Source organism: Cololabis saira, chromosome 2 (assembly GCF_033807715.1).
Source record: "Cololabis saira isolate AMF1-May2022 chromosome 2, fColSai1.1, whole genome shotgun sequence".
NCBI classification, from domain to species: Eukaryota; Metazoa; Chordata; class Actinopteri; order Beloniformes; family Belonidae; genus Cololabis; species Cololabis saira.
Window position 1 is genome coordinate 6,024,427 of NC_084588.1, and position 13,917 is coordinate 6,038,343.

General features: G+C 43.6%; 1 protein-coding gene and 1 long non-coding RNA gene across 2 annotated transcripts in view; both read right to left on the bottom strand.

The window, feature by feature from the left end:
- The window catches only part of LOC133457474 (proprotein convertase subtilisin/kexin type 6-like), a 43,309-nt gene extending 39,598 nt beyond the window's left edge, over positions 1-3,711 (bottom strand). The window contains exons 1-4 of the mRNA XM_061736798.1: positions 3,604-3,711; positions 867-977; positions 643-786; positions 427-503 (exon numbers count right to left, since the gene is read on the bottom strand). Coding sequence (XP_061592782.1) covers positions 427-503; positions 643-786; positions 867-977; positions 3,604-3,615 — 344 coding nt within the window. The 5' untranslated portion in view covers positions 3,616-3,711. The remainder of the gene's footprint in view (positions 1-426; positions 504-642; positions 787-866; positions 978-3,603) is intronic.
- Positions 3,712-10,861: 7,150 nt separating this feature from the next.
- LOC133419331 (uncharacterized) lies at positions 10,862-11,396 on the bottom strand. Its single transcript, XR_009770508.1, has 3 exons — positions 11,244-11,396; positions 11,078-11,140; positions 10,862-10,967 (listed from the first exon to the last, which is right to left on the bottom strand). It is a non-coding gene; the product is annotated as an uncharacterized LOC133419331 (long non-coding RNA).
- Between the last annotated feature and the right edge of the window lie 2,521 nt (positions 11,397-13,917).

Below are 13,917 nucleotides of genomic sequence, written 5' to 3' on the forward strand. Positions count from 1 at the left end.
TTTAATACAAGTAGGAAGGCTTTTATTCTTAACTCGAAATAATATTTCTAATGTTTTTTAATAAACAATATCTATGAATTTTAATGTGCCTGAATATAAATAATGTATTAGTTGTATCGCGATAAGAAACTTTATTTATTATTCTCATAACTCTTTTCTGGAGTTTAACTATAGGGTCTACACTATATAAGTTATATACTGTATATAAGTTCTGTATGTGTTTCCCCAAATCCCCACACAATATATGTATGGCATTATAAGAGAGAAATACAATATGTGCAAACATTTTTTGTCCAACAGATCCCTTGTTTTGTAAATAATACCAATAGATCTTGACAATTTCTGTCTAATGTAATCAATATGTGGCTTCCAACATAGTTTTTCACTTAGTGTTGTTTTTTTACACACGGCGGAGTTGATTCTTACATGTTTTCACTGCGGGAGTCGTAGCGTGGTGTTGGGTCGTGGTCATTCCCGTTTACATCATAACTTGCAAAGTGGTCCTGCAGGGAGGAAACAGGACAGCAGGAAGGACGCTGGTTAAGACCAGTAGAGAGTCCTGGTACCCCCCTAGCCGCGTGCTAACACACGAGGAGCCTACATGACTGTGTCTTTGGAGGTGGACGAACGCATAGCACCTACGTAGTTCTGACTCAGGTCCGGATGGCTCCTCTCGATGCCGTCATCCAGGATGGTCACCACCACGTTTTTTCCGGTGTATCCTCTCTGCCAGGCTGCCAGGATGTTCATCTCTGAGTGACAGCGGCCGCTCCTGTCGTTGCAGTGCTGAGGAGAAACACAGATACAGCCATAAACGTCTCGTCTAGTCATGAATGTGGTATGAATCTTCAGGGGACGCTGCTTACGATGTACCACATGTTGGACCATTTAGGGTCGTTGAAGGAAAGGACATGTGGCTGTCTCTGAGCCGACCTCTTCACCCGCGTCTTTACCACCTGCTGCTGGGCCCAGTCCACCTGGGGGGGGGGGCAGGACAATACGGCACTTAGAGCTGCAGGGCTTAAGGGTCTAAAGGCCTAGAGGCTGTGAGGCCTAGACCTCTAGGGCCCTAGAGTCCTAGGGGTCTAGAGTCCTAGGGTCTAGAGTCCTAGGGGTCTAGAGTCCTAGGGTCTAGAGTCCTAGGGCCTAGAGTCCTAGAGGCTGCAGGGTCTACGGCCCCGAGGCCTAGAGGCTCTGAGGCCTAGGGCTCTAGGGCCCTAGAGTCCTAGGGCCTAGAGTCCTAGGGGTCTAGAGTCCTAGGGCCTAGAGTCCTAGGGCCTAGAGTCCTAGGGTCTAGAGTCCTAGGGCCTAGAGTCCTAGGGCTTAGATTCATAGGGGCCTAGAATCTTAGAGCCCTAGAGTCCTAGGGGCCTATAGTCCTAGGGGCCTAGGGTCCTAGAGTCCTAAGGGGCCTAGGGGCCTAGTGTCCTAGGAGCCTAGATTCCTTCCAGAGTTGGTAAACTATGCAAGCAAATGATTAACTTTTCATATTTTGTGTTGAAACTTATGAAAAGTTATTTTATTGTGCTTCGCCCCGTGTTTTTGTTGTTTATATGTCTCAAATCTTTGCTTCTCTGAGGGTCTCTGGAAAAAAAATTGAGATTAAGGGTGATGGACAAATGCAGATAATACTGGGGTCCTTGACATGCCAGTTTGAGATCTAAATATGTTGTTATATCGTTATTGAATGCCCTGTATTTTTTATTTGTTGCATTGATTGACTGAATGTGCCTATATTTTCTGTCTTTGACAGATCACCTGTTTTGGCGTATTTGTTGCAAGTAGGTAGGGGTGTGTGAGGAGGTATATGTGAGGGGGCGTGGTCCAACTTTCTAATTGCGGGTTAAAGGGGAGGTAATTATCAGACGTTTTGCCAATTGTTCAAATCTTTATAATTATAATCTACAATTACCAGGTAATATTATGGAAACAACACAAGCTTTCTTTTACAGTCCAGTTTTCTATTAATTAATGGGTAAATATCATGTAATTATGTCTATAGTTAATGAGGAAGTACCAGGTAATATAATGGAAACAACACACGCTTTCTTTTACAGTCCAGTTTCACTTTAATTACTGAGTAAAAGCTAGGTAACAATGTCTGTACTTATTGGGTAAATACTTAGGAAATAGAATTACTGGGCAAGTAACTGCAAGGTAAGTACCTGCCAATTGCCAGGTAAAACATGGTAACTATCAGGTTAATTACAAGTCAATAGAGTCATTTACACCCCTCGGGGGTACATGCAGCAATCCATAGATAATACATAAATCATTAATGAATGGGTAAATACCCGGTAGTTATCCATGAAATGTATAGTAAATACAAGGTAACTACATGGTCATTGAAGTGTAATTAGCTGGTAACTACCTCAAATATAGGTTATAATTTCCTGGTAGTTTGCAGAAAAATACTTAGTAAAATACTTAGTAATTACCTGGTACTTATACCAATAAATAATTCATGTAATTTCAGAGTAAATGGTAAATTGACTGGTAGTTACCAATATTAACCTAGTAAATACCTGTAATTTCCCTCATAGTTCCCATCTAATGTCTTTGTAATTACCTAGTAATGTTTAGTTTAAACAACCAGGTATTTACCATGTAATTACATGGTAAATACACATAATTACATGGTACAAGAAAATAAGTAATAATTCCCTAGTACATACTGGGTAAATTACCCGGTAGTTACCATGTAATTTCTTTGTAAATACAAGGTACTACTAGGTAATTACAGTGTAATTACCATGGTATTACCTGGTTATTACTGTACTGTAAAAGAAAGGGTTACCAAAAACTCCCTTAGTGGGAGAAAAACCTTAAGCCAAACAGTGGCAAGAAAAAACTCCCCTTTAGGAGGGAAGAAACCTGGACCAGGACCTGGATCATAAGGGGGGGAGAAACCTGGACCAGGACCTGGATCATAAGGGGGGTAGAAACCTGGACCAGGACCTGGATCATAAGGGGGTAGAAACCTGGACCAGGACCTGGATCATAAGGGGGTAGAAACCTGGAACAGGACTTGGATCATAAGGGGGAAGAAACCTGGACCAGGACCTGGATCATAAGGGGGGTAGAAACCTGGACCAGGACCTGGATCATAAGGGGGTAGAAATCTGGAACAGGACTTGGATCATAAGGGGGGACCTCCTGCTGAAGACCAGGCGGGCCAGATGCCAAGGACGTTGATGAATTTAGGTTATTGCTACTACCAGCTCTACGATCTGAGCTGTAAACTGCACCAGAAGATAAAGTTTAGAACTTGAACATTTCCTTGATTTGGCTCGTGACAGTGGGTCACTGCTGGTAACGTTTGGTAAGAACACATATTTGCTTACATTTGCTACACTTGTTTTTTTTTCATGATGTCTCTTTTTCACTTCTTTTGAATCCCATTTCATGGAAACAAAGACATCAAACAAAAAGTGAAGAAAAGCAGTTATGATAGAAATATGTGAGATGCTGCCAGCGCATTACTCTAGACTGAATCCAGGCCCGTGTGTGTGTGTGTGTGTGTGTGTGTGTGTGTGTGTGTGTGTGTGTGTGTGTGTGTGTGTGCGTGCGTGTGCGTGTGTGTGTGTGTGTGTGGAGTCTTACCTTGGGATCCATATGGATGAAGTGGTGGGGGCCCTTCAAAGAAAAGGCAGCCCGGCGAACCACTCTGCTGTGGTGGAAGTGGTAATGATGGTCCAGACTTCCAACCTGACCAAGCACATCCAACAACAACATCAAAACAATCACAACAATAGAGGGAATGCGCATGACGTCACAGGTGCGACTTCACAGCGACTTCACTTCACGCCCACTGAGTGTCAGAAAGACTGAGTGTCAGAAAGACTGAGTGTCAGAAAGACTGAGTGGCAGCGTAGACTTTCAGTTTGAGCAACTGGAAAACATCTAAAATGGGAAAGAGCTGTTGTGCGATCGACTGTACTCATAGATTTAGCAAGAAATCGGAGTTATCGTTTTACAGACTGCCTAAAAATAAGCTTAAGAGAGAAAAATAAATCGCTGCAATTCACAGAAACAACTGGATTCCAGACACCGAAACGTGGATTTGTGGTTCCCATTTTGTATCAGGTAATGTTGGATTTTTGGGTAGCTAACGTTAAACGGTCAAATCATAAAGTTCCGTGTCCTCTTCACTTTAATTTCACCAACCAATCCTGCCTTTAAGTTGGACCAAGTGTCAAGACTTTTGTATGCCTTCAAGCTTTGCTTCGTGTATCTCCCGGCGTAGAAAAATAAGTACATATTAATGTTAATGGACCACTGGTTCTTGGGGTAACTGTACCAAATATTAATGTCCATGGACCACTGGTTCTTGGGATAACTGTACCAAATATTAATGTCCATGGACCACTGGTTCTTGGGGTAACTGTACCAAATATTAATGTCCATGGACCACTGGTTCTTGGGGTAACTGTACCAAATATTAATGTCCATGGACCACTGGTTCTTGGTAACTGTACCAAATATTAATGTCCATGGACCACTGGTTCTTGGTAACTGTACCAAATATTAATGTCCATGGACCACTGGTTCTTGGTAACTGTACCAAATATTAATGTCCATGGACCACTGGTTCTTGGTAACTGTACCAAATATTAATGTCCATGGACCACTGGTTCTTGGTAACTGTACCAAATATTAATGTCCATGGACCACTGGTTCTTGGTAACTGTACCAAATATTAATGTCCATGGACCACTGGTTCTTGGGGTAACTGTACCAAATATTAATGTCCATGGTTCACTGGTTCTTGGGGTAACTGTACCAAATATTAATGTCGATGGACCACTGGTTCTTGGGGTAACTGTACCAAATATTAATGTCCATGGACCACTGGTTCTTGGGGTAACTGTACCAAATATTAATGTCCATGGACCACTGGTTCTTGGTAACTGTACCAAATATTATTGTCCATGGACCACTGGTTCTTGGTAACTGTACCAAATATTAATGTCCATGGACCACTGGTTCTTGGTAACTGTACCAAATATTAATGTCCATGGACCACTGGTTCTTGGTAACTGTACCAAATATTAATGTCCATGGACCACTGGTTCTTGGGGTAACTGTACGGGTCACTGTCAAGTCCAACTGCCTTTAATTTAAGCCAATAATCGACTGTTAGCTCGTCTTCTCCACTAGTTGCAGCTGTTTTTGCTGATGTTTTGCCACTCAGTGCCAGTAAGGGGGCTGGTCCAGTGGGGAAGTGATGTCAATGCAGACCCTCTATTACTAATGCAGCACCTGTGTACAAGGTGTTCTTGTTTGCATGACTTTTGCAGTGCTTCTTCAAACTAAACGCTGCTCAGAACAGAAGCTTTAAGTTGCAAACGTTTCTTAATCCAGTCAGTGATGTCATCTATATGCATGTTTTCTGTCAGCTTGGCAACGACGATGGGGCAGAAGATGGGGCACATCTGCGCTGCTGGCACACGCGCTCATACTTTTCTGACTACAGGCTGTTTCGACTTAAACTACATTTCTCTTTATACTCTTAACCTTAACAAAGGTTTCTTTGTTTTTCTCTTCCACACATGGCAGGATTTTCTTTCTTATTAATATGTAAGGGTCAACCAGTTCCGTGTTGTGGATCAGCTGTAAAACAGAAAGATAACGCCTTCTGTCTTGCGTCCTTTCGTGTTGGCCGAGACCTTTGTTTGTTTATGTAGCTGGAACAGTAAGTTGTTGTTTCTGTGTTGAGAATGTTCTACCTTTCTATCTGGTTGGCCGTGCAGCTCTGAATGGACAAACAAATGGACTTAATCCTACTTGAGGAGCACATATGACTCTCGTTGTCCTCTCCAGGATCTACTGTAGGGATTCAATTCCAATTCTATTCAATTTTATTTATATAGCATCTATTACAACAGCATTTGTCTCTAGCATCTTTCCAGAGACCAGAACATGACCAAGTAATTATTACATAAACATAACATAAACAATGGCTGGTAAAAATTCCCCTGGTGGGACAAAAACCTTAAGCCAAACAGTGGCAAGAAAAACTCCCCTTTAGGAGGGAAGAAACCTGGACCAGGGACAGGCCATCCTGGCCCTCCTGGTCCTCCAGGCCCCCCCGGGCCAGGGAGTCGAACCCGGAAACTTCTTGCTGTGATGCAACAGTGCTAACCACTGAGCCACTGTGCTGCCCATTAACCGAACATTGTTTTATGAAATGAAATATTCCATTTGAATTGGGATTCAACAGAATCATGAAAACAACAAGCTAATGAAACTGGCATTAGTTGGTACCCTTAGAAAAGATTCAGAATAATTTGACCATAGTGACGCATAAATGTAAGCGTGTCCTCTAGTTAGCATAATAGAAGGCAGGAGAGTCGGTCTGACTATCTAAAGGGTGAGAGGACACCAGTGGCGTTGGCCACACTGAATGAGCACAGCGACGTCTGAGGGGATGAGAACCCATATAAGAGACAATCCTGTCGAAGATAAAGAGTATGAGAACATCTCCCAGCAGCTTGACGTCCCTCTGAGTAGAGCTGCAAATGTCATTCTGGAGTTTGGACTCCGGCAGGGCTGCCCTTTGTCACCGGTCCTATTCATAATTTTTATGGACAGGATTTCTAGGCGCAGCCAGGGGCCAGAGGGGTTCCGGTTTGGGAACCTCAGGATTTCATCTCTGCTTTTTGCGGATGATGTTGTCCTGTTGGCTTCATCGGACTGGGACCTTCAGCATGTGCTGGGGCGGTTTGAGGCCGAGTGTGATGCGGCCGGGATGAGAATCAGCACCTCCAAGACCGAGGCCATGGTTCTCCACCGGGAAAGGGTGGCGTGCCTTCTCCGGGTGGGTGGAGAAGTCCTGCCTCAGGTGGAGGAGTTCAAGTATCTCGGGGTCTTGTTCACGAGTGAGGGAACGATGGAGCGTGAGATTGACAGACGGATCGGTGCAGCATCCGCAGTTATGCGGCCGGTGTACCGGACCGTCGTGTTGAAGAAGGAGCTGAGTCGAAAGGCGAAGCTCTCGATTTACCGGTCAATCTACGCACCTACCCTCACCTATGGTCATGAACTTTGGGTAGTGACCGAAAGGACAAGATCGCGGATACAAGCGGCTGAGATGAGTTTCCTCCGCAGGGTGGCTGGAGGCTCCCTTAGAGATAGGGTGAGGAGTTCGGTCACCCGGGAGGAGCTCGGAGTCGAGCTGCTGCTCCTTCACATTGAGAGGAGTCAGCTGAGGTGGCTTGGGCATCTGTACCGGATCCTCCTGGACGCCTCCCTTGGGAGGTGTTCCAGGCATGTCCCTCCTCCCTAGGGAGGTGTTCCAGGCATGTCCCTCCGGGAGGAGACCCCGGGGAAGACCCAGGATAGACCCAGTCTGGAGAAGAACCCTTCAAACCCGAGACAGCGGGCGGAGAGCGTCGATGAGGACTGGGCCAAATACCTGTCAGCAGGTTCAGACGTGAGTGGGAGTTACACATATCACCTGTTTGCCTCAAAAGGTTGTGCAACAAATAATTAGTCGTGGCCAGTTTCATGAGTTTGTGTCTTTTGTGTCCAGTTGTGCCACTACTGAAAAAAGTGTGATTCTCCACAATCATCCTACTTCTTACTTTAGTCAGTTTAAAGTCCTCCCAGTGTCCACTGTGGGAGTTTCTTTCCTTCACTGAAGGATACCAACACACAGAGCCGGCCTAAGGCATAAGCAAACTAAGCGGCTGCTTAGGGCCCCGTGACCACTAGAGTTAAGAGTCAAGAGTTAAAAATAAAAATAAATAAAATACACACACACACACACACACACATGCATGATCATATACATACACACTGGCTTGTTCACCTGCATGCTGGCTCTCTAGTTTTTGGGTTTAGGTAGCGGTAGCGATAGCTTAGCTCAGACTGCGATCAGATCTCAAGATTTAGGTCGATTGCTGTTCGTGTTTTGGATGGCTCCGTGCCGGTTTCGTGCTTTGTTTGTGGTTTTTTGTTGCAGATTTCCAGTGCTTGACGTGTGTCTCCGTGTGTTCCTGCTTCCTGGATTGGCAGTGGATGTCGTCAACCCCCAAAAACCTGCCAGGCTGACAGTAGGATGATGGAAACAACACTGCTGCAACTGTGCAGCTCTTTCACCTTTTATCTATTACTTCTCTGTGTGGCCAGTAGGGGCAGTTGCTGACTTTGATAAATGTTAATTGAAAGATTTTTCTGCAGGTTTGTTAATCTGTTGTTGCTTCCATGGTCTTAATCCCTGTGGATTACAATCTAACTACAACAAAAAGTTCTTACATCTAGTTTTACAAGTGTATTTAATGACAGGGAAGAACATGAAATAAGTTTATAGTGGGTGTGTGAATGATCAATAATCAGTATTATTGGCAGTAATAGAGGGCCCCAAGATCATATTTTGCTTATAGGGCCCCATGGATGCTTGGGCCGGTGCTCTGCCAATCCTTGCTACCTGCCGAGAAATGCTACTTTGTGGTTCTGCGCATGCGAACAGTCGATTTTCAAAGTTTGATTGGCATGTCCATCATTTCTTGCATGATTTAAAATTGATAATATGGGATGTTGAGTATTTGATCCTTCAAAATACACTACCCATGACATGAATTGCATTACACTTTGTGAACATTATACGATAAAGAGGGAAAAAAAATTCTATCGCTTTATTTGATATTCATTCAGTCATTTGCCTTTATTTAACCAGGCAGGTCATTAAGAACATTCTTATTTACAATTACGGCCTGGCAAGTGACAAGGACCACTTGGTGGGGAAAGGAGGTGGATTAGGGATTAAAACACAGTAAAATTCTAGCTCTACAAAGGTAGAAAACCATTAGGGAGCATTTTTTGGCAAAGCAGCAGAAATTGGCAGAACACCGGCCCTGCCAACACATTTAAACTCCTGATCAGCTGAGGTCTCCGCGTACCCTACGCCGTAGCCTCTGCGTCGGTGTAACGCGGAACCATAAATCAGCCTTCAGTCTGAACGCGTCACCACATCCAGGTAAATGTCACCCTCTCATTACTTTCTGGGATGCATAACATTTATCTCTGGTTTTAAGTTTTAAGGGGCCAAGTGTCCCCACGCTCAGAAGCCGGTGCTCGTGTCGGTTACCTGGCCCAGGTTTGTGTATCCGAACTTGTGTGCCAGCAGGTCTGCGTGTCCCGGGCCGCCGGGGATCCGCACAGCCCAGTGGTTAGTGTAGAAGTGTCCCGGTCCGAGCCGCGGCCGCGCCGCGTCCCCGCAGGAGGACACCAGCAGCAGCAGCAGCAGCAGCAGCAGGGGCTGCAGCCCGGGGGGGCCGGCACCGCGGGGGCCGGCACCGGGGGGGCCTCTCACGGGGGGATCCATCCCTGCGGAGGACACGACCGCGGTCCTGGGGATGGAAACCAGAGTCCCGGGACCGGTCCGGAGTCTAGAGTCGGGTTTGACTCTGAGGGGCGGAGGATGCTGAGGGGCGGGCGCGCGCACGGGCGCGCGGACAGATGTGAGCCACATGATGAGCTGGTCCCAGAAGGATCCAGAGATCCAGAACTGGACCAGAGCCAGGGGCGTCAATTGGGTATGGCAAGGTATGGCAGCCGCCACACCTTGGCTTCAAGGGTTAAATGTAAATGTTTCTTTTTTTAAATACATTTATGGAATTACTCTGTGTCTCTTTGTATTGATTATTCTATTACTTAATACATATAGAATAACAAATGCAAATCAGAACATGATCGATTTCACTAGTTATTATACACTGCAAAAACTCTTATTTCTAGTTAAAATGTCTCATTTTTAGTAAAAAAAAATCTCATTACATTTAAGACAAGACTCAAAAACAACCATTTTCACCTGTTTCAAGTAGATTTTCACTTAAAATAAGTAGAAAAATCTGCCAATGGAACAAGATTGTTTTGCTTGTAATGAGAAGATAAATCTTGTCCCACTGGCAGATTTTTCCAAATATTTCAAGTGAAAATTTACTTGAAACAGGTGAAAATGGTCAAATAACAAGTTTTTTTCCTGGTAATGACTCTTTTGTTTTAAGTTTAATGAGATTTTTTGACTAAGGGCCAATCCCAATTCTCCTTCACTCGCCCTTCTTTTCTCCACTCGCACTTCTTTTCTTCCCTAAGCCCTAAAAAAGAAGGGGGAGATTTTAGGGCACTTGAAATCTAGGGCACTTGGCCCAGGTGCCTGTCCCATTTCTCCCCCTACCCCTCGTTTCCATCCCTACCCTGATCAGGAAGCTGAGAGCCAAAAGCTGTTTTAATTTCAGCTGTAGCTCTGTTAATATGGCACGTATATTCCATATAAAAAAATGTGCACAGAAATATTTACAAAAAAAAAAGTTTGCAGTGTATGTGCTGCTACTGCTGATGAGGTGTCCTGTCCACCATTTTCTCTAAAAGGTTCAGGAACCTGTCCATGTGTTCTTCATATAGTTTTGTACTTGTGTGGTTTTACTCACTTGGAAATACTTTTAAATTGTCTAATAAAACTTGTTACACAACAGTTTTCTCTTCTGGGGTTTCTCAAAGTAAGGTAATGTCTCAAATAATATAAACTGTACAACGAGATCAATAGTAAAATAAGGTGAGAGAATCTGCAGTAAAAAAGGCTTTATTTGCTATATTCAAATACAATTTTTAAAAAGAAAAAAGTGAACATTGCACGCAAAACAAAGAAAGGTGCTGTTCCATATAAAAAAATTTGCACAGAAATATGTACAAAAAAATAAATTTGCAGTGTATGTGCTGCTACTGCTGATGAGGTGTCTGGTCCATCATTTTCTCTAAAAGGTTCAGGAACCTGTCCATGTGTTCTTCATTCTTTTGACATCTTCTGTCTTTGGCGGCCTCAGCTTGAAGGAAGTCCTGCATAGAGAATTTCTTTTTTTGGGGGATCGGGGGGAAAGTGGACCTGATGCCTGAAGCTTCCAGCTTCCTCTTCCAGCTGGTGAGGCAGAGCTTGAGGCCGATGTGCTGGCGTCTTCCAAAGTGTTCTGAGATAAAAAAAAGATGGATACACATGTTGATTACACACATGACTGGACTATCATACACACCCACAACATCATACCAGGTTCATTATCACTGTATAAATAAAAATTACCTCTGTGCTTTCCTCTGAATTTGTCAGAGAGGACACCGGTGAGGATGGAGGGTCGATTATGTTCTGAAAAGAAAATAACAGTTAGAGAACCACCGGTCGTAGCACAAGCTAGCTATAGGAAGAAGGACTGGGGAATAAGATTGTGCTTTTTTACTGCTAAACTTACCATGAGTATTTGCGTGGGATCTTCATAAGACGCCAACAAACATGGAGGCTGGATTGAAGGTCTGGACCCCAAAACCTCATGCATCTCTTTGTAGAAAGGCCATGAGGCTGCTGTGGCCTCCCCACTGTCTGTCCCGGAGCCGGTTTTAGGGGTTTTGAGGTCCTGCATAAGACACACACACACACACAATTTACAGAAGATTATTAATAAATACTTTACATGTATTTTTTTTTTGTTAAGCATCATCTCTTCAGCAGATAATACATTTACAGATACATTTCATTACATTACTTACCATAACCATAACCATTGCTTACCTTATATATTTTTTTAAGATTTTCCAATTTTTTGCCAATTTGTGCTGTGGTCACCTTCCCCTCCAGTTCCAGCTCTTTGGTGAGTTTCCTGTAACAGAAAACAGTGATGAATAGTAGTTATACCATGGTTAAGGACCCCATCACAGATAGGCTAGATCACTCACTCCCACAGTGGTTTAGCAGCATATTTCTTCTTAGTAAAATTCTCCTCGTTGGTAGTCCTAAAGCTTATTAGGTGTCGGACCTGATCCGGAGTCCCTGGAATGAAATGTGATTACTGCAATGCACAAACGTCCTCGTAAAAAAAAAAAAAAAAAAAACAAACAACAAAAAGAAAAAGTTTGAACTATGATAACAAGGCAGCAAGCAACGTTATTACTTCGTAACCCCCCCCCCCCCCCCAAATAACGTTGCTGCCTTATAGTAATGTGAAATATCCAACAAATTTGTAGAAAATATGAGAGTTAACGAGTAGTTAACAGGACACGGCAATGTTATCTACCCTGGATTTCTATGTACTGTTCATACAAACGCAAAAGCACTACAAAAGCACTGTGATTACAAAACTTTTTTTTTTAATTCCATGGGACATTATACTTACATTTGTGGGTTTTCTTTTCAATATCCTCCTGCTCTTTGCGGGTCGCCATTTGACTCAAAAAAACGTTTCCTTTTTCCTTTTCCTCGGTCGGCGAGGTTTAAATAGACGCAGCCTACGGCGTAGCTTACGTAACCTACGGCGTTTATTAAGTTTTAATATTTTTTCAGGTATAAAGGTAACCTTAAGATCCGCAACCGGGGCTCAGTTTATCCAAATAACGCCTGTTAAGAAATTTGACCCGATGTTTTGGGAGATGAGAAGAGCCGCCGCCCCCGGGGAGCAGCCTCAGCTCACAGCCCGAGAAGAGACGTGTCCGCCGGGTCAAGCTGCTGCGTCGTCCCGGGTGAGAAACTCTCTCCTGGGACGCAGCTCTGTTGAGAATTATGCTGGCTGAAATAAATCATTTAGGAAGATGTTGGTTTAATAGATGAAATCTAACAGTTGTAGCTACGCCTGTTAAGAAATTTGCTCCGAAATTTAGAGATTTCTGTCTGCCGGCTCCGGAGTTTAGGTCCGCATTAAATAGACGCAGCCTATGGCGTAGTTTACGTAACCTACGGCGTCGCTTACGTAGGTTACGTAACCATATTCCGGCGCGATCTTAGCGAACAATGGACAAAAAAGGGATTATGTACATTCACTGAGTGAATATTATGAAAGTAAAATATCGGTTTGCAAAAGGAAATGTAATCAAAACGCATTTTTATGCAGAAACTAACTCAAAATATTGATTTTATTCCCAAAAAAACAAGAAATGTCCGCCATGTTTTTTTTTTTATTCAGTCCGCAAATGACGACGAAAAGCATTCTGGGAAATTTTCATACCCCCTCGCTCGCCAAGTCAGCATCTGAAATCCCTCGATTTGAAGGGGCTATTCTCAGCCCCTAGCCCTCGTTATTCCCCCTCCCCCTAGGTGAAAAGAGGAATTGGGACACCACTACCTTCACGGGAACGCGCAAAAGTTAGGGTTAGTGAAGAAAACGAGGGCGAGGGGGAGTATTGGGACGCAGCCTAAAAATGAGACATTTTAACTAGAAATAAGACAAATATTCCTGGTAAGATTTTGAGTTTTTGCAGTGAGCGAGACTGCATTTGAAAAAGTTCCAATTTTCTTGACCACACAGATAAGCTACATAGCAGACTTGTGTGATGAGTATTTGCTGGACGTGTTGATTGATACTCTAGTTAAGTTCTGTGAGTCGTAACCTTGCCATACCTTAGCTTCAACTGAATTGACGCCACTGACCAGAGCTTTAACCAGAACTGGACCCGGTTGCAGCAGAACTGGACCAGAACTCAACTCAACTCAAACTCAAAAGTACTTTATTTTTCCGTTAGGAACTTCTTGCAGGAGGACAAAAGTGCAAGTGCAAAAATCACAGTCCACGAATCCTTACATGCAGTACAATAATAAAAACAAATTCCTACATAAGCACAAGTACTCGTAGCAAGGGTTAAAAACAATCACATAGGCTACAGGATAAAAAAGTTACATAGGATAAAAGAAAGAAACAGGTCTATAGAAAAAGGAAAAATGGGTTAGGTGTTTAAAAGTGGGATTGAGGTGGGGATGAAACTGGATGATCTCTCTTTGTCCGGAGTGGGAGTGACCTGTATCTGATGCTGATGGTAGTAGAGTGTAGTTGCCATGTCATGTGTGTGTTGTGTCTGTTGCGATCTGTGTGCCTTTTTTCTTGACCTGAGTATTGTAGATGTTGATGAGTGGTTCCTGTTCCTGACCTATGATTTTATTGC